Raw genomic sequence first — 20574 nt, 5'->3', positions numbered from 1 at the left:
CTCTTCTCCAGGCTAAGCAGCCCCAGCTCCCTCAGTCTCTTCTCATAGGGCTTGTGTTCCAAACCCCTCACCAACTTTGTTGCCTTTCTCTGGACACGCTCCAGCAAGTCAACATCCTTCCTAACCTGAGGGGCCCAGAACTGGACACAGTACTCGAGGTGTGGCCTAACCAGTGCAGTGTACAGGGGCAGAATGACCTCCCTGCTCCTGCTGGCCACGCTGTTCTTGATGCAGGCCAGGATGCCATTGGCCCTCTTGGCTGCCTGGGCACACTGCAGGCTCATGTTCAGCCTACCATCAACCAGCACCCCCAGGTCCCTCTCCACCTGACTGCTCTCCAGCCACTCTGACCCCAGCCTGTAGCTCTGCATGGGGTTGTAATAATGTATTAGCCTACAAAAATGACTGCAAGGTATGGGTGGCTTTCATATGTAGACTCTGAGGTATTACAGTGATTGACATCTTTGTAATACAGTAGATGAATACAAAATGGACCATGACCTGGAAGATTTGACTGTTTATGTATGGGCTCAGCTGTGGTCAGAAAAAAAAAACCTTTCTCATTTACTACTGCAAATTCAAATTGCTCTGTAAGCAAAACTTGCTAAAATAAAAACCTCAAAGTTGAACAGGTAAATTTTACTATGAATGTCCAAAAGCTGCTTTCTAAGAAAAACCACCTTTATGCATGCATGGTTCTCCATTTGCCTTTGCAATACCTTTATCTCACAGACAAACCTCCTGAAGCTTTCACATTTATTAAGACATGAGCAGACCTTTTTAAAATAAAAGTGTTCCAAAGTCCCTGAAAGTTGTCTTTCCCTTCAATACATAAATGAACATACTCTGCCATCAACATTTTTCCACACCTCAGAAACACCTCTCTTGGCAAAGAGCTACAACAAACAGTATCACAAGGCAGTCAAAATACTTCAACTTTGTACTCTGCTTTTATTAGCAAAGCTCTTTAGGTGGAAGAAAAATATGCTAGACTGAAACTACAGCTGGAGGAACCATGGCAGAGGCACCTAATGTCACTAAGCCCACCATCTGCTTCACAGGAATAAGCACCCTCTCTGCTCCTGCCTTACAGAAACATAAGTATCTGAGTCTGTCATGTCTCCCCGTGCTTTGTCTAGAACCCACAGTCACAGGTGATGGCATGTGCAGGGACCTACCACCTCTACAGCCCCCCACAGACTCTCTTTTCAGGCCTTCTCCCAACTTACCACTTACTAGCTCAGTCTCTTCCTCTTCACATGACTCAGCATGGATGGGGCTTTCTCCAGCTGGGAAAGGTGAACCTTAATCAGGAAGCACTGCAGTTCTCAGCTTTTGCAGTCTAAGGTAAAATGCAGCTTAAGGTCACCAAATGTAATAGCCAAGATCTCAGCTACTGACCTAGCTGGAAAAGTAATGTCCTTGCAAAGTACATTATGCACAAGGGCAGTATGAAGTTAAGATCTCTGGTTTCCCAATAGTTCAGACAAAATCAGAAGAACATTAGCAACCAGATGTCTTCCCATCAGGCTTCTTGTGCAGCCTGTCTTCCCTGATTGTGGTGGTCTCAAAGGCCTGGTCTGAGCTAGAAACTGTAGGTGAGCAAAAGCAGGCAAAACGTGGAGCACTCTGCTTTCCTCTAGAACACCCTGTGGCTTTTAAAGATCACTTGCTATTTCCCAAAGCAAAAAGAACAGAAATACAAATGTTCATGACAATGACAATGCACATTCATCTTTTAATACAAAACCAAGTACAGAACGATGAACTTTGGCTGCTGCAAGGAAAGGGCTGACAATTCCTCTTCTTAATGGATAACCCAAAGGCAACCAAGAGAAGGGTGGTAGTGGTCTATACCATTTGCTGTACCAAACATTGCAGGGGGTTCATAAAGGCACCACACCCCTCTCTTAACATGAATGCCAGTACTATTACTAGATGCAATACCCTAAGCTGCTGTTGTGGAGAAGTGGTAAAATGCAGATAATAATAATAATAAAAAGCCAGGTTGGAAGAGACCTTCAAGTTCATTGCGTCCAACCCATCAACCAATCCAACCCACCTAAACAACTAACCCATGGCACCAAGCACCCCATCGAGTCTCCTCCTGAACACCTCCACCGATGGCGACTCCACCACCTCCCTGGGCAGCCCATTCCAATGGGCAATCACTCTCTCTGTATAGAACTTCTTCCTAACATCCAACCCAAACCTCCCCTGGTGCAGCCTGAGACTGTGTCCTCTTGTTCTGGTACTGGCTGCCTGGGAGAAGAGACCAACTTCTGCCTGTCTACAACCTCCCTTCAGGTAGTTTAGGGAGCAATAAGGTCACCCCTGAACGTGGGAAGGCTTAAAAGCTATGCCAGCCAGGCTCGACTGATTTCTTCTCCATCTGTCAACTTCCAGTTTACAGACTTAAGATGTAATTTTAATTATAGACTTCACTCTTACTTCAGGGTTAGACAATTGTGCTGATGTTGTTAAACAGAAACCTGTAAAAAATAGATATTGATTTCCTATAATGTTTTAGGGCATTTGTCAGTAGGGAAGCAACTGAAAGCCCTGTGTTAGCACCAGAAAATGCCAACGCATTTGTTCTTGAGCTGAAGATTTTTTAATTTCATGTGGCTGTATCCCAGGTTACACAATGAATGTGGGAAAAAAAAAAATTAAAAATTATCTCTTTAGATGTTCTCATTGCTTAACAAAAGTCAGTTAGAGGGCATGTAAGTATTAATCATGTCTTTGCACTTTTTATCCTCCCAGAATTGTTTGCATTGCTAAGAAACTCGCTTTTATTTAACTGCCAGCCCTAGAAAAATGATTTCATGATCCCCCTCCTTTATTTTTTTATTTTTGAGCTACAAAGTTTCATCATCTTATATGTAGTGCCTACAGAAACTACATTTTCCTCCTTTGAATTCACTGGAATCCAAATTCCACAGCTGGTACAAGAAACACAGCAGTATTTATATCCCATATAATGCTGATGCTGAACTCTGAAGGGCAGTGCTGTAATCTCTGGTTTTCAGTATCAGTTTATCAACACTCTGCAACAACATGTCAAAATATTAGTTTTTAATACTGTTTGTTCTTTTCTCCTGAAACTGCACTCAAACTGATTCATAAGCTTATTTTTATCACTGAATAGGGCTGCTTACAACCTCTCTCTCACATAGCCTTTTGAAATAAACATTTATAAAGCATTTCTGAGTCATACAACAAAGCAACATCTATCTAGGAGCACCTACAGGTTTGCAAGTGGTCATTCCAGTAAATGGTCTAAAATGTAGTACTGGGGCAGAGTAAATTGCAGACCTTCATGTAATGTAAACATATAAAAATCTAAACATAGTTGAATATGTTTATATGTACATAGTTTAATGTGCATAATAAACCTTTAGCCTGATTTGAATGAGCAGTGCTGCTATCAAACACGTGAAGCAGAGGCTGACAGAAAACAGCCAACCACAATTGAAAGAGATTTAGATTTGACCATGAGCTTTGCCAGAGATTTTTCTACAGGACTAGGGTAGGCAGTGCTGCCTTTGGGACTCAGCACAGAGAATGTAAGCAGATGTTAGTCAGTTAGAGGGTAGAAAGGCTCTGCAGAGGGACCTCGACCGACTGAACAGATGGGCAGAGTCCAATGGGATGGCATTCAACAAGTCCAAGTGCCGAGTGCTGCACTTTGGCTACAGCAATCCCATGCAGAGCTACAGGCTGGGGTCAGAGTGGCTGGAGAGCTCCCAAACAGAGAGGGACCTGGGGGTGCTGATCGACAGCCACCTGAATATGAGCCAGCAGTGTGCCCAGGGGCCAAGAGGGCCAATGGCATCCTGGCCTGCATTAGGAATAGTGTGGCCAGCAGGAGCAGGGAAGTCATTGTGCCCCTGTACTCTGCTTTGGTTAGGCCGCACCTTGAGTACTGTGTCCAGTTCTGGGCCCCTCAGTTTAAGAAGGACATTGAGACACTTGAACGTGTCCAGAGAAGGGCAACAAGGCTGGGGAGAGGCCTTGAGCACAAGCCCTATGAGGAGAGGCTGAGGGAGCTGGGATTGTTTAGCCTGGAGAAGAGGAGGCTCAAGGGTGACCTCATTGCCCTCTACAACTACCTGAAAGGTGGTTGTAGCCAGGAAGGGGTTGGTCTCTTCTCCCAGGCAACCAGCACCAGAACAAGAGGACACAGTCTCAAGCTGTGCCAGGGGAAGTTTAGGCTGGAGGTGAGGAGGAAGTTCTTCACCAAGCGAGTTTGTCATTGGAATGTGCTGCCCAGGGAGGTGGTGGAGTCACCTTCCCTGGAGGCGTTCAAGAGGGGTTTGGACGTGGCACTTGGTGCCATGGTCTAGTGATGGGGTCTGTGTTGATAGGTTGGACTCGATGATCCTCGAGGTCCTTTCCAACCTAAGTTATACTGTGATACTGTGATACTACTATTCATGTATGCTGAGCCATCAGACTGGTGCAGGTAGCAAGAGAGAAGAGAAATTCACCTTTCCTTGAGGCCAAAAAAAAAAAAAAATAAATCAACCACCACCAAAACCAAATAATCACTTGGTCAGTCACATATATGGCTGAGAGCAGATGTTCTACCAAAACTAGTTCATTTCTCAAAGGAAGGACTGTCTCCTGATCAAGCAGAGAGTACACTATTTTTCATTGAGATCCTCTCAGCGGCTGAGCACTCCCACACAGGAGGTCCCCTCTAGTTTTCATGAGACATAAAGTATGCATTAAAAAAAAAGAAGGCCTGAACAGAAACAGCTTTCTGGTTTTATCTCAGTATGCACAGATTAAGCAAGGGGTTTGTTCTATTTCTTGTCTTTGATAAATACTTGAAACTATTCTGTCTCTTCTGGACACTGTGACCACACCTCACAGTGTACAAACCAGAACCCCAGGGCTTACAGAGCATGTTTGCATTTCCAGTGCATCAGAGAAGTGGAGAATTGATGGTGTCAGACCAAGAAGAAGTATATTCCAGTGACAAGCAAGACAGCTCTCTAGCCTACAATGAAATACAGAAGCACAGAAGGGTTGGAAGGGATCTCAAGGATCACCTGCCATGGGTAGGGACACTTCACACTAGGTAAGATTGCTCAGAACCACATCCAGCCTGGCCTTAAAAACTTCCAGGGATGGGGCTCCTACCACCTCCCTGGGCAACCTGTTCCAGTGTCTCACCACCCTAATGGTGAAGATCTTCTTCCTAACATCCAAGCTGAATCTATCCACTTTTAGTTTTGCTCTATTACCCCTACACCCTAAAAAGTCCCTCAACAGCTTTTTTGTAGGCCCCCTTAAGATTCTGGAAGGCCACAATAAGGTCTCCTTGGAGCTTTCTCTTCTCCAGACTGAATAGCCCCAACTCTCTCAGTCTGTCTCCATAGAGGGGTTGTTCATCTAGCATATTCACATCTCCCTAGTTCGGGCAAATGTTTAACTAGCTGCATATTCGTTCAACACCACTAGAAGGTGCTCCTCTGTTAAAAAATAATTATTTCTGCCTGATCTGCTTCTCAAAGCAGGACCTCACCTGCCATAACCATTGCCACAGCAGGAGAATAACAGATCTGTTATCACTCATTTTCTTGATAAATCTGGATCCCAGCTGCACAGGGTTCCAGTTAGTTTTCCTGGAAGGTGAGGAAACCATGGCGGAGCTGATGCACTATGATGATGAGCTATGAGTTCTGTAAGGTTAGGAATCATAGAATCATTTAGGTTGGAAAAAGACCTTTAAGATTATTGAGCCCAATTGTAAACCTAACACTGCCCAGTCCACCAGACCCATTTCTGGAGTAACTCAGGGTGGAATGCATTCCTAGAGAGACATCTGCATGCTTCTCTGAAGTTTGCAGGCAGAAGGAGAGTCCAACATAAAAAAATGCTGTATGACAACTACACAAACATAAGCATATGATCTACACCACTCCACACCAACAGTGTCAGGATATAAAACTGCACCTAGAAATCCAAGGATCAATAATTGATATTTCATGCAGAACCTTATATGAGACTCAACAAAGTTCAGATTTTGTTTGATACTTGGAAAGGCATTCTGATAACCTCTGGATACACACAGACTGCCTTTATAGAAACTTTAACTGAGAGCTGAAATAATTTCAGGTTTTCTGAAAAAAAACTTCAGCCTCCACAATGTTTGAGGAGTTTTAAATTGTGTGTCACCTGGGATTGGGTAAAATTTTGCTGAGAACTGGAAAAGAAAAGGGGAAATAAGAATGGACTGACCAGTTAAGGTGAGATTCTGACTCTTGGCTGTAAACTTGTGAGAAAGCCTAAAAGTGACCACTAAGGAATGCAATGTCTGGGCATACTTCGAGAGCCTTCATTTCATCAGGTCTTTTAGCTCACACAACTGTCACTAGAAAGAACATCTTCACTGAGAGATGGTAAAGAAAGTTACCAAGCAGTTCAAACGGTTCAAACCATTAAAACTCAGGGCCAGCTCCCCAGGAAGAAGCTTACTGCTGTTAAGGAGGTATGCACATGGACCTTCTCAAATCTCAGTACAAGAAGGAAAGCAAGCACACTATAACCCTCTACTAGAGCACTGCAGAGGCTGTTGCAAAAGGCAAGCCAACTATGCTTGAAAGCTATTCAAATAGAGTTTGATTCACAAGACAAGTCTGAATGATCAAAACTGAAATAACAAAAGCAGAAAGGTGCTGGTGACCTGCTTTCACCCACCTCTATATGTTGGTCTCTTCTCCCAGGCAGCCAGCACCAGAACAAGAGGACACAGTCTCAGGCTGTGCCAGGGGAGGTTCAGGTTGGATGTTAGGAAGAAGTTCTATACAGAAAGAGTGATTGCCCATTGGAATGGGCTGCCCAAGGAGGTGGTGGAGTCACCATCATTGGAGGTTTTCAGGAGGAGACTTGATAGAGTGCTTGGTGCCATGGGTTAGTTGTTTAGGTGGTTTGGATTGGTTGATGGGTTGGACATGATGATCTTCAAGGTCTCTTCCAATCTGTTCTATTCTATTCTATTCTATTCTATTCCATTCCATTCCATTCTAATTCATTTACACAGCAAAAGGTTGTTCCCTGGGAAGTCTGATGCTACCACAGAAAAACATTCCACCTCTAAAGGTGCATCTGCCCAACTTTTAGATGGATAATTTAGATAGTTCAGGAACTAAGAGAAAAAAAAGTAATAAACATATGTGAATGATGCAGCTTTCAGGTCCGGAATGCTTTATGTGCTGTGTGACAGCACACTGTACCTTAATCTTCATATAGCCAAAAAAGAGTCACTAGTGTCTTAAGAAGGAACAAGAACAGAAAACAGTATGTGGTACTTGTTTCCTTGAGGTTATGGAGCATTTTCTCATCTTTGCTGCTGCAAATTTCCTGCTCCTTCAGAGGAAGATCCTTTCCCTCTCAGAATAAGGAATTCAAATCTCTTCACTCGAGTCAAAAATGTCTTCACTCATTTTGAAGCTGCATTTATTTTAGGCAAATCTTCTTAGACTACAATCAGTACTTTTTATATGCACTGAAAAATAATCATACATTTTGTCTCGAGGCATTTCCAATGGTCAGAAAATAAGACTAAGCATTACGACTGCTTGAGAGGTCTAATTATAAAGGAGTTCCATTTCAAACAGTATGAATTACTCAGCCACAAAATGACACTGACATACTTAGAAATACACACACTCTTCCTTTGCTGTGAAAGTGGACTTTGAAGGCCTTCACCTTTCCACAACACATCACACCAAGGGAATGGGCACAGTTATGCCTTCATGGCAAGTTTCTTGAAGGATAATGTGTGTAACTATAACACTATACTTAGATGGAATACACCTCAATATAAGTAATATACAAATTCCTACTCTCGGTTTTGGCCTTCTAATTTAATTGCCCTGATTTCCAGGGCACTACCCACAGGAGAAGGTGAATGAAGAACCCCTGATCTGCAGCAAAAGGAGTAAATCCAGGGGAAAAGTCTTGTCTGGAGTAGCTGGGAAGAACTTGTACATTATCAGGAATTTAGGAATCACCACCAGATGACACAATACTAAACTAAAGTTTTTCCATGGGTGTATGACCATATGATAATATTTGAGATAAAAGAGATTTTGGCTCTCTAGAGTGTTGATAGAATGCTGAGGGTTAGACTTTTTCAGGTTTATTGTGGGATGAGTGCTGCATCATAGCCCCTTTGATTCTGAACAGACCAGGCACCTTCATTCATTCTCATATGTACCACAAGCAAGGCAATCAGAAACAAAATGTTTCAAGAGAAGTTTGCTTATTCAACTGCAGCCTAAGAGATGGAAATCTGCAGATAGCCCCAAGAGTGTAGTACTCTCGTTTTGCTGTTTGAATTTAGATAGGTCATATGGCAGTGACCTCTAATTTAGATAAAATTTGCTCCACCTTTGGCTGCCACATGAATGAGGTACATAGGATATAAGCATGGCCCCAAATCATTTCACAGTAATCTAAGACCATACGTATCAAGAAGAACATCAAGCAAAGTGGAAGGCGTGAAGAAAACTATTTGCAAAGACTTTACATTTTCATTTGCCACATGGAGATGATGCAAAATTGAATGTTCTGCTAAGCCCTGTTATTCCCAAGTCAGAAACTCCACCGAAGTTTCACATACAGTATTAGTCTTCAGTTTCCAAACCTCCAGTATTTTACACTGGCAATAAAAAAAAGAGGTAATTAAGATTCATATTTTTTGTCACTTACATCTAGGATCACAGATCAGCAGGAGAGCTAGGATATTTCTGAGCTTTTGTTAAAGCTAAAATCCCTCCATTTCTAGAACTTGCTCCCTCTTTCTCAAGCAATTAGAATGAAATACTGTTGATCCAGGGACTCTTCAGGAACATTTTTCTCAATCCTGCCTCATCTCTTTATGGCCTCCCTGTCATAATTCTCTATATCATTATTTGTTCAGCATTTTTGACTTCTACAGATTTAGTGTCTTCTTCACTTTAGTATTACATGAAAGTCTGCTTCTTACTAGACACATGTTATATCAATGCCCCAAAACCAGAGAACAATATTTAGCATGTGCTTAAGTGAGCCTACAAAGCCTTAAGCAGCTGTCCACTTTGAAAGTGGTGCTGCAGATAAAAATTGAATCCAAGGCATTTTAAAGGACAGGAAAGCCTCTGAAGAATTTTTGTCATTTCAACCAACAGTTTGTTTTGAAACATTTTATCTGGGCTTCAGGCAAATGGCCAAACTCAACAAGTTCCCAAATGTTACCAGAAGCAGGAGGATGAAGAAGGCAGCAAATTTGGGGGTTTGCGAGTACATGTGAAAATTTGGCAAAGTATTTGCTTCTTAGGTACAGGTAGGCAGGAACAAAGACTAGTGCTAACTATTACCTTTATTATTTGTCTTCAGAATGACTGTCAAAGGCATCTAAAAATAGACATATTTTTGTTTGAATTCTGAGCAAATTGTTGGAGACTGGGAAAATATTCTGGGAGTTATCAGCGCAATTGTTCGTGCTCTTTTATCTCAGCATCCACAGTGGGCTACTGTCACATAGGCAGAAGCACCACTGGTTTAACCCATAAAACTAACATCTTAGAAGTCATAATATTAAATACTTGATAATCACATCTAAATCAGGTACTTTGCCATATCTTATTCAATGGCCAATTTGAATGTGCCAAAGATAACATTTTTTTCTGTCATTCCAGGTGATTCACTGAGAGATGCATCTATCAATGCAGAAAAGGGCAGTGAAAAGACAGACTGAAGGAGTTGGGGCTGTTCAGTCTGGAGAAGAGAAGGCTCCAAGGTGACCTAATTGTGGCCTTCCAGTATCTGAAGGGGGCCTACAGGAAGGCTGTGGAGGGACTTCTCAGGATATCAGGTAGTGATAGGACTAGGGGGAATGGAATGAAGCTGGAGGTGGGGAGATTCAGGCTGGATGTGAGGAGGGGGTTCTTCACCAGGAGAGTGGTGAAGCCCTGGAATGGGTTGTCCAGGGAGGTGGTTGGGGCCCCATCCCTGGGGGTGTTTAAGACCAGGCTGGATGAGGCTCTGGCCAGCCTGATCTAGTGTGGGGTGTCCCTGCCCATGGCAGGGGGGTTGGAACTAGATGATCCTTGCGGTCCCTCCCAACCCTGACTGATAATATGATACTATACTACGAAAGGAAATGTTCAAAACACAAAAACATGGTTGGAATTTTTAACTTCTGCCTTAAAAGACTATTTTTCCTACCTCTTTATTTGGATATATAGTCTACAAAATCTTAGATTCCTGCTTTGCTGAGCTTAAGGGAGGGCATATTTTTAAATATATGAAATGTTTTTGGATACCTATATAGAATAGGAAAACACTCAGTATTTTTCTTATTAACACTGCTATCATGGAAACAGCATCATAACCATCCCTAAATTGCCATCAGCATTTTTACTTAAAAATGTCCAAAGAGTCTGGCTCTCCAACACCTACACAGTCATCTGCTCCCAGGCTGTGCTGCAGAGATTGGGCTGCTGCGTACCTATGCAGAGTGGAGGTCAGTTCTAATGAGTCATTCATAATGGCACCAAAGAACCTTACCATGTTGGTGTCTGAGCAGTAACAAGTGAGGACTACTTGTGGATTAAATGTTAAAGCAATACTAAAAAGTGGGATTGTGATACCTTGTAGAACTTAGGACTGAAATGCAGCTGTCTCTGGAGTGAAACATGGTAAATGCATATGAACAGCTCATATTACTTAGAAAACAAAGGACTTAATCTGAACCACACTTTCAGAAAATTTGGATGAAAAGTCCTCTGTTTGTAAATGTTTCACATGACTACTTCTTTTTAGAACCACAGCATCTCCAGGGATGGGGCCCCAACCACCTCACTGGGCAACCTGTTCCAGTGCTCCACTACTGTCATGGTAAAAAATTTGCTCCTAACACCCAATCTAAATCTACTCTACTTTGAAACCACTGTCCCTCATCCTATCACTACAGGCCTTTGTAAACAGTCTCTCTTCATCCTGCCTGTAGGGCCCCTTCCTCAGGTACTGGAAGGTCATTTTTAGGTCTCCCCTGAGCCTTCTCTTTTCCAGGCTGAACAATCCCAGCTCCCTCAGCCTGTCCTCATAACAGAGGTGCTCCAACCCCCTGGTTGGCCTTCCTCTGGACCCACTCCATCAGATCCATGTCCTTCCTGTACTGAGGGCTCCAGAACTGGACTTTTCATGTCTCAGTTCACCTTGCCCTAAGGCTCTGCTGCTACCTCTGTCCAGATGCCCAGTCTGCCCTGGAAGACTCTCCCATCTAGAAGTACCAGATAGTGCCTGAATCCTCAAAGAAGAAAAGTCTCTGCTGTTTCTGCCATCTCCTAACAGTGCTTACCCCTGTTCTACCCCTTCTGACATAAAGAGAGAAAGAAGCAAAAACCTGTTTTCCAGCATCTGAAATGAGGTTATGTGCTTTGTCTGTCTCAGGAGCCGCAGTTAAAAATATTGTGTTATTTCCCTACCTGCCTCACAGGTTACAGTTACTGAAATCTCCACCTCAAAAGTCACTCTGGTTACTGAGTACATTTATTTTTATTTTTTTTCCTCTGGCCATAGACAAAGTATCTATTAAAAAATGCATAAACCACACTTACTGTTTCCTAAACAGTCCTTAAATCCTGAGAACGTATTCAAAGTTTTGTAAAGCCCAGAATGTTGGTTGTTTGGGTTTTGTTTTTTTTTTTTAATTTTGGATTTTTTTTCCTAGTAAGTATTAACCTTATAAAGCAATCACACAGGCTGGTTTGAAGTCCCAGCAGAATCACCCAAACAGAAATGTTGTGTGCTACATGAAGGACCTTGACACCACTGGCAGCCTAAAGGGACCTCTGAAAGGACGCAGTATCGCCAAGGAGAATAAAACTTTATTATAATTAGAATAAACCAAACCAGGTTGGAAGAGACCTTCAAGATCATCGTGTCCAACCCATCAACCAACCCAACCCACCCAAACAGCTAACCCATGGCACCAAGCACCCCATCAAGTCTCCTCCTGAACACCTTCAATGACGTCGACTCCACCACCTCCCCAGGCAGCCCATTCCAATGGGCAATCACTCTTTCTGTATAGAACTTCTTCCTAACATCCAACCTGAACCTCCCCTGGCACAGCCTGAGACTGTGTCCTCTTGTTCTGGTACTGGCTGCCTGGGAGAAGAGACCATCATCCACCTGTCTACAACCTCCCTTCAGGTAGTTGTAGAGAGTGATAAGGTCACCCTTGAGTCTCCTCTTCTCCAGGCTGCGCAACCCCAGCTCCCTCAGCCTCTCCTCATAGGGCTTGTGTTCCAAACCCCTCACCAACTTTGTTGCTCTTCTCTGGACTCGTTCCAGCAAGTCAACCTCCTTCCTAAACTGAGGGGCCCAGAACTGGACACAGTACTCGAGGTGTGGCCTAACCAGTGGAGTATACAGGGGCAGAATGACCTCCCTGCTCCTGCTGGCCACACTGTTCCACATTCTCCTCAAGACTCTTCATCAGGAAGATGGCAAGGTGATGTTCCACACTAACATCCTCTCCATCTCCTTGCTGTATGGAGTAAGAATAGAAGACATTTGCCCCTGCACTAGGCTGCACCTGCACTATGCCCATCAGGCTGCTTCTGCTAGGAAAACTCTGAGTTCTATTTCTGGAGATCACGGAACAGAGATACATTATTCCTGTAAGTGACAGGCATCATTCCAAACTCATGGAAACAAAAAGCTGAAAGGCGCATCAAAAAGATCAAAACACCGAGTTGACACATCAATATGAAGTAGCAATGAGCTTATTTTTAGTTTTCAGTTATTGATTGCTAAATATTCTCTACAGCCTTCCCATTACAGATAATCTGACACATGTAGCTCTTCTCACACTCTCGTGCTGCTGCTTGGGGAATGGGATACACGCCTCCAGTAGAATCAAAGCTTTCACTGAAGAGAGAATAATCTTTTCATAGCTACTGTCTGTACCTCTCCAATTAAACTCTACAATTTACTACCCAGAAGTAATATGGTATGAGACTGTTTCCACAACTAACGCTAAGCACAGATGACAGTAATCTTCTCACTGAGCCTGAAGAGAGGAAGAAGACTTTACAGCTCTTCTAAAAATACAAAAGTAAAAGAAGAAATTAGGAGGTCACTTGCAAGTTTTTCATTTATATTTGAAAGGTCACTTGTGGTCTCTCCCATGGCTGACGCAAAGTTTATTTTAAACTAACATCTTAATTACTGGCAACATGCCAGAGCTGGAATCTGATGAGCCTGCACTTATTCAGTGGCTGGCTGCAAGCTTCTCCCTTTTTATGTGTTTTTTTGTTGAGGATTCTGGCTCTCAGAAATGCTTGCTCACAGTCATTTGCGTGTTATTATTAGCAAACTGTTAGACTGTCCCCTTGGCACACATTTTGTAGGTCCAAAATAATCTTATTCTATTGCTTCAACATTTTACTGGAAACAAAAGAGGTGAATTGATTGTGAAGTAACCACAGTAGAATGTGTTTAACAGCATTAACTTGATCACTGTTACTGAAATTCATACAGAACAGGTTCTTGAAGTCAGGGTGTTTTTACCAGATATCACATTAGTTGCTTTGTATTAGGCTGAAGTCATCAATGGCATAGAGAAAGGAGGAACAAAGTTGCTGGATATTATGTGACAGATCTTACTTTAATGTAAGTTACAGAGCTGACAACAGAAAAGAATACGCTCCATCAATCAGGTTAGAATTTTATGCAAGTATTGCCACACAGCCATCATTTGCTCCTACAGATGGTGGCACAAGTGTTCATACAACTATTGTGAAACAAGAAACAAGAAAGGGAAACAATCTGGCTGAAAAACAGCCAACCAACCATGCACAAATCTTATCATTTTTAGTTTTTTTTAAACAGATCACATTTGGTTCATTAGCTACTGCACACACACTACTATCTAAGTGATATGCTACAGCAATACTAGCAATACTAGCCCAGATTTTACACTAACATGACTCCTCCTATATCAGGATACTAATTAATCATATGTGTACTACTGTACAAATGTATCCTGTCTGGTAGAGACAGGATACCAGCCACCTAACAGATTCACATTTCTTAGGCACTACACTCTCATCCAGACTAAATCCCATTCTCCCTAATTTCCTCTTGCCATCTGCAGACATTCACTGCTTCAGTTGATACACACTTTAACTTTCAGCATAAGACACTGAAGAGTCCCTTCATAATAGGTTTGCAGTATCTTTTACAGCCTTCCAGATAAGATATTTGACCAAAAAAGTAATGCTTTCAGACAATGGGTCTTCAGTGGGTGTTTGGGTTCAAACTGTCTATCATCAAACTGCTCCCAGCATGGCACTACCCTCCATGAAGGAATCTGCAACACTAGTGTGTAGCCACAGCTCTATGCAGTCCCCATAATGACTGCTTTATCTATTCACTCCAGTGTCTACAAAGCTCAGATTATCATTTAGTTCCATACAAACTGCATACTGTGAACATTTGTGAGAGGAATCTATTAAATTCAACACTTATTCAAGAGGTCTAATTTTCTTGCAACACCATGCTGATTTCCCTGTTTTAAGAAATAACGGCTTTAGTTCTGTACCTCTTGTTTTCCCTAATTTCTTATAATACATTAAGTATTTAGTTTCCATCCACATCATTTAGAAAAGACCGTATGAATACCAATCCAGGCACACTCATTGGCAATTGAATAACATCTAATCCCTGTAATCACATGTGGCAATGCCAGCGATGAGCAGTGTGAGCAATCTGGCAGTGCAGGCCTAGAGCCTGACATGGTGGTAAGCCATGCTCAGCAGAAGTGCAGAGCCAGCTAGCAGTGTGGCAAAACAGTGCTGTGCCTGCAGCATGTAACTAAAACAGGACACTGGTAGCTATAAACACAGAAAGTTATCTTGGGACAACAGGACATGCACCTCCATCAACAACCTCATGTGTCATTAGTAGTTGGACCAATGATCTATAGTAGTGCGATGTGTGGTCACTCAGAGGGAACCAATGAAGCCATGCCAACGAGGCTCTCCAAGTTTATATAAGTTGTAGAAGCTCCCTTGCTACGCACTTTTCCTTTCCTTTCCCACCTTCTTTGCTTTACACTACTGTGCTGTACTCACTATGCTCACCCTATAGGCCTACAACACTGGAACAATAAAGGAACAATACTCGATCATATTGGTCAGCTGTATTGACTCCAATCTCCGTCCCATTAATCACAGGTTTTTAATCAGATTTTAGTAGGTCTTTATGATCACTTAGAGTCAGGAAAACGGACAGGTAGACACATGCACATTTTGCAATAAGTATGATTTTAAAAACTGCTGTATTAATACCCAGCATAAGCTAAGGATTATTACACATGGGAAACAGCCAGAGATGCCGGACTGAAAAAAATTAAGATATCATTTTTCTGAGGATATTGCCAATTTATCCATACTGCTAGAAGTCTATTCAAATGAATGATGACTCTAAATTTACATAATAGAGCATATGTATATGCCCTGATGCAAAATGCACAGCCTGGACTTTGGACTAAAAGACTTTCCATTGAACTCAGGACTTGGGCCTGAGGTTGGAGTACAGAACTGCATGAGCATGAGCTGGGATGCTGCTGATTAAAACATGCACTTTCTGCACGTTAAACGCTGTTATTTTCCAGACAGTGGCCCTGAGCAATATGACAAATGTGCAAGTGCTTATTCAGGAATTCTTTTAAGTCAGGATTTAAGATCTGCATGCATTTTCCAAATGGGTTGTGTCACCAAATGGGGTCAGCTTGTAAGCTCTTTCTGCTTTTAATAAAGCCAAAAATAAATCAAGAAATCTCCAATAAGTGTAAGGAAGTCACTTAGAATCATAGAATCAACAAGGTTGGAAAAGACCTCAAAGATCATCAAGTCCAACCTGTCACCTGAAACCCTCATGACTACTAAACCGTGGCACCAAGTGCCACGTCCAAACTTGTGACAGTTCAGGCGCAGTTTAGGTTTAACCATCACGTCACTACTTTTCCCTGCCTCAAGTAACTCTCTCATGCAGAGCAAAAAATAACAGAGGTGCTATATCTTTAATTTTTATTTCCCCAAACTTCCAGTACTCATCTATGGCCTTATGTTTTCCATTGCAATATAAAAGTATGGCTGAACACCATACCTAACCAAACAGAAGCTATGCTTAGTGATGAATCAAAGGCATACTGTGCATAACAGCCAAAAGCCAGTTTTAAAAAGCTGTTTGTTCTGACCACACACCATAAAGATACAAAGAATGTACTGGATAAAGGCTGTTTTCCCTGGAAATACTTATCACAAGAGATGCTTCTCAAATGATGTTACTTCTTGACTGAAAATGAAGAAATATAATTGTTTTCTAATCTTGGTTTAAGTCACAGTGTCTTCAAGAAGTCCCTGAAAATGTTACTTGTCAAAGGCTGCAATGAGTATTATCAACAGAAAACATCCCACCTCATCCTCTAGCCAAGATCTCTGCTGCTCAACAATATAGTTTACCTTCTGCCTTATCTCTCTACAACTCTGAGAGATAAATCCTAAATAATGTTTCCAGCACCCTTGTCCTTCCACTACTAGAAGTATAACATGCTTGAACATATTTCTATTATCTTTATAGTTCATGACAGTCGTGGCTATCAGTGACTGTCACAGATGGTAAACTGTATCATGACGTAGTTCCAGCTACACTATTTTTCCAGTGCTGCAAACTCAGCAGCAAGAAATACAGAAGACAAGGGACAAAAGAGCAGAAAGGGCATAGAGAAAGAAAATCCTTTCCACTGCTCTGCATCTAAAGTGAGATGTGCAGATTAATCCTTCTCAATTTCAATTTGCAGCCTACACAGTGAGCCAAGATCTGACATGGGAAGATTGACTGGTGCTATTTGGTTTCCTGACTGCAAGTAGTTCTACACAGACCACAGTAAACAGCCAGTCACAAATTCCTCTACAAACATAATTTATCAGAGAGGGGGAGAAAATTAACAAGCATTAAAAAAAAAAAAAATAGAATTGTTCCAATCAATTATACACGAAAGAAAAGATTAAATAAATAAAAAAATACTGAAGTTACAGAAGTAGCAGCTGCTTAAAAAGATAGACTAGGGAAATTAAAAGCAATGAAGAGATGAATTCATAAAGCGCTTAATGCCAGCAGTTCCAGAGGGCATACTCAGTGAAGATCTCAACAAAAGGAAAGGCATAAAAATAGCAGCAAATAACTGCCAGGAAAGATTTCAGCAGGGGCTCAAGATCCAGAGATACACTCAAGCTGTAAACCCACATCATCATCACACCAATGCAATCATTTTATCCATACTAGCTAGTTTACATCTAGCATGGCCACATCAATCAGCAGTACAGTCAGCTCTTCAGTCACACGGACTACCATCTGCTCGCAGTGTATCACAAACAACACCACATTTCCACTCACACACTGTGTGGGTGCAGTCCCACAGCACTCAAGCCAACAGAAGGCAGGGCTGCCATGGTCCCCAGTTATCCTGGATGCACAGTCTTTTGCCACTACATCAGGATTGGCACTCAAGTAATTGTACCAGTTCAAGGAACTGCTATAGATGACAACAGAAGCAACTGGTTTTCCATGGGATCAGCTGCTTGAGGTGGCTCATTGCTCCACCACATTAACAGCAACCCTAGCTTGAAGAGGCACAGAAAAGATGTGGCTGGGGTTAGGAAGATGTGACTGTGGCAGTTCACCATTGGTTCAAATTGACACGAAACTCAATGTGCAGCAACTAACCTCAAATCAGACTGTACCCTAGACTCATATTGGTCACCCAGACCATAGCCATAAATATCCATAAGCCAGCAACTGCCCTCAGGGTAGAAATCTCTTGCCTGTTATTCCTCCCAATGTTGATCCCATCTTTGTGCTGCCACAAACATCAGTATGATCAGATATATGATCCCCACAGAATTAAGATGGGTGCTGCTAATGTGGGTTGAGTTCCCTCTCGTGTTTCACTGAGCAACTGCACAAAAGCACAATGCAGCAGATGCTGAAGGATGGGCAGACCTTCTCCATTTGGCAGTCACTTTAAAATTTATGTTAAGCCATGTCCTATCTATGACACAGTTAATAAGCCAGGAGCAGTTATCATAATAGCCTACCTATATAGAAGAAAGAGAGTTGCTCTTTAGTCACACTAGGACATATTCCCAAAGATTCACATCTTGATGAAACCACATCCTGTAACAACTTGTTCCACTCAGTTTGGAAAGTAAAAATATAGTGCTGGCAATTTGCCACTTCTAAACTCAGGACCTTGCAATACATTTGCTGTCCTGAAGGTTTTGTCCTTCAAGTCAAATTTCAGCAAGTCACTCTCTAATCTTCCCTTTATCATCTCATTATAGGCCTTCTTTTCCAATTTTATCATCACTTTCATTACTTTTCCCTCATTTTCTCCAATTTAACAAAATCATTGCTCAGTTGTGGAAGCTAGAATTGAAAACATTATTGTGGCAGTGTCTGTTCCAGAACTCAGGCATTGAGGTAAAATGGCCTCTTTATGGGGACATTTTACAACTACATTATGGCAAAATGTCCACCAAATGGCCATCAAGATGCTCAACTATCTTGCACAATAACAGCTCCAAGTGAAGTCTGTAGTAAGAAAAGTCTCTTAATGTGGCTTTTCTTATTCAATCCTTAACATAACAGCTTTACGTTTGATTTATTGAAACTATAGCAGCTCTCTCTTTCTCTTAATAGAATGAGACAGACTAAGGAAATGGCCTAGCACTCATGTGCTTTGACATGGTCCAGAAAACACCCACAGCCCTACCAGTACAAGAATATCTAGACCATCTAGACATCTAGACCAGCAATGATACACCTGGAACCAGATGTTTCAAAGAACAGTGCAGATGGTGGGAGCAAAGTAATCTTTTCCAGGACTTCTACTTGTGTCTAAAACTTAAGAGACAGCCTTGAGCCCTCAGATGCAAGATTTTGTACATTTACTACATGACTTAGTTAAGGTAATTACAAGTATCTTTGTATCCATATATACTTACATCTGACTTCTCAGTCTCAGCATTTAGAATAAACCTTTATTAGAATAAACCTTTATTAGAATAAACCAAACCAGGTTGGAAGAGACCTTCAAGATCATCGTGTCCAACCCATCAACCAATCCAACCTACCCAAACAGCTAACCCATGGCACGAAGTACCCCATCAAGTCTCCTCCTGAACACCTTCAATGACGGCAACTCCACCACCTCCCCGGGCAACTCCACCACCTCCCCTGGCAACTCCACCAGGGTCATTCCATTCCTTTCAGTCAGTTCATGTGCAGTTAATCCCCCAGTTTAGTCACACCTTGTGCATGAAAGTATTTACTGCCATGGGTTTTTTTTTCCATTTCCTACCTTCCCATTTCACTCCCTCTTTCTTGTCCTAAGAGACAGGTCCTGCTTCTCCAGAATCCACATTTTCACATAGGAGCTCTTCAGCACAGCTCTACTAATAACCTCTGCTTGTACTTGTATGACTTTTGGTAAGACATGAAGTGCTGTCACCCCAAGGAACAATACCTTTTCTACATAGAACGAGTGATTTGCCCTTGGAATGGGCTGTCCAGGGAAGTGGAGGTGTCACCATCACTGGAGGTGTTTAGGAAGAGACTTAATGGGGTGCTTGGTGCCATGGTTTAGTTGATTAGATAGTGTTGGATGATAGGTTGGACTCAATGACTTCAAAGGTAATTTCCAGCCTATTCTATTCTATTCTATTCTATTCTATTCTATTCTATTCTATTCTATATTGCTGAGAAAATTATAGTAAGATGTAAAAACCCAGTCTGAATATGCAAAGGAGTGTTTTTATAATACTGAAAATCACTGACCTCTCAAGTACTTAAAATAAGTCAATGTTCACTATTTTTAGCCCTTTTTTTGACCGGAATTATTGTAAAGTATGCTCACAGAAGTAGAGTGGCATTCATTTCCACAATGATGTAAGTTTTGATGCACAGAGTTTTATACAGCTCTAAACACTTGAAGCAATTAATAGCAAATTTTACAAAATGGGAGTGAGTAGAAAGTTAAAAGAAGTCAGAAAGTCACTATCAGGAAGTCAGCAGGGGCATCAAGTAACTTACCAAACAGGCGCTGATGGAAGAGAAATTTCCCAGCTATCAGTCCAGTGAGAATTGCAAGCAGCCACAGAAACACCTTCAAAAATCTCCAGCCTCCTCCTTCAGGGTATTTATTTGTTACAAAGGAGAAACAATTACCAACAACAATAACATTGGCTTCCGTCTGACTGTGAGATACTGGGTCCTCAGCAAATATTAAGAAGTTAAAGAAGATCACCAAGTAAGCCACAACTAAGCGAGACCACGGATGCTGGAAGTAGTAGCGGAAGTCTTTATCCATCCTCAGACACTGCAGAACTGTTCTTTGCCTATATGAAAGACACAAATGCACAATGTTATAGATATATATATACACCTAGAATTCTTGGAGCTTAGGAGATACCTGCACATTACAAAATTCAAATCACTGTA

General features: G+C 41.9%; 1 protein-coding gene across 2 annotated transcripts in view; it reads right to left on the bottom strand.

The window, feature by feature from the left end:
- Nucleotides 1–20574, bottom strand: part of TMEM117 (transmembrane protein 117) — a 304918-nt gene that overhangs the window by 260708 nt on the left and 23636 nt on the right. For both annotated transcript variants that reach the window (XM_068170301.1, XM_068170303.1), the window contains exon 2: nucleotides 20167–20471. In XM_068170301.1, coding sequence (XP_068026402.1) covers nucleotides 20167–20443 — 277 coding nt within the window. In that variant the 5' untranslated portion in view covers nucleotides 20444–20471. The remainder of the gene's footprint in view (nucleotides 1–20166; nucleotides 20472–20574) is intronic.

This window comes from Melanerpes formicivorus, unplaced genomic scaffold (genome assembly GCF_026170545.1).
Source record: "Melanerpes formicivorus ecotype bairdi unplaced genomic scaffold, bMelFor1.0.p_v2 SCAF_3, whole genome shotgun sequence".
NCBI classification, from domain to species: Eukaryota; Metazoa; Chordata; class Aves; order Piciformes; family Picidae; genus Melanerpes; species Melanerpes formicivorus.
Note: the sequence above shows the minus strand (reverse complement) of the source record. Positions and strands in the feature narration are given on the sequence as shown.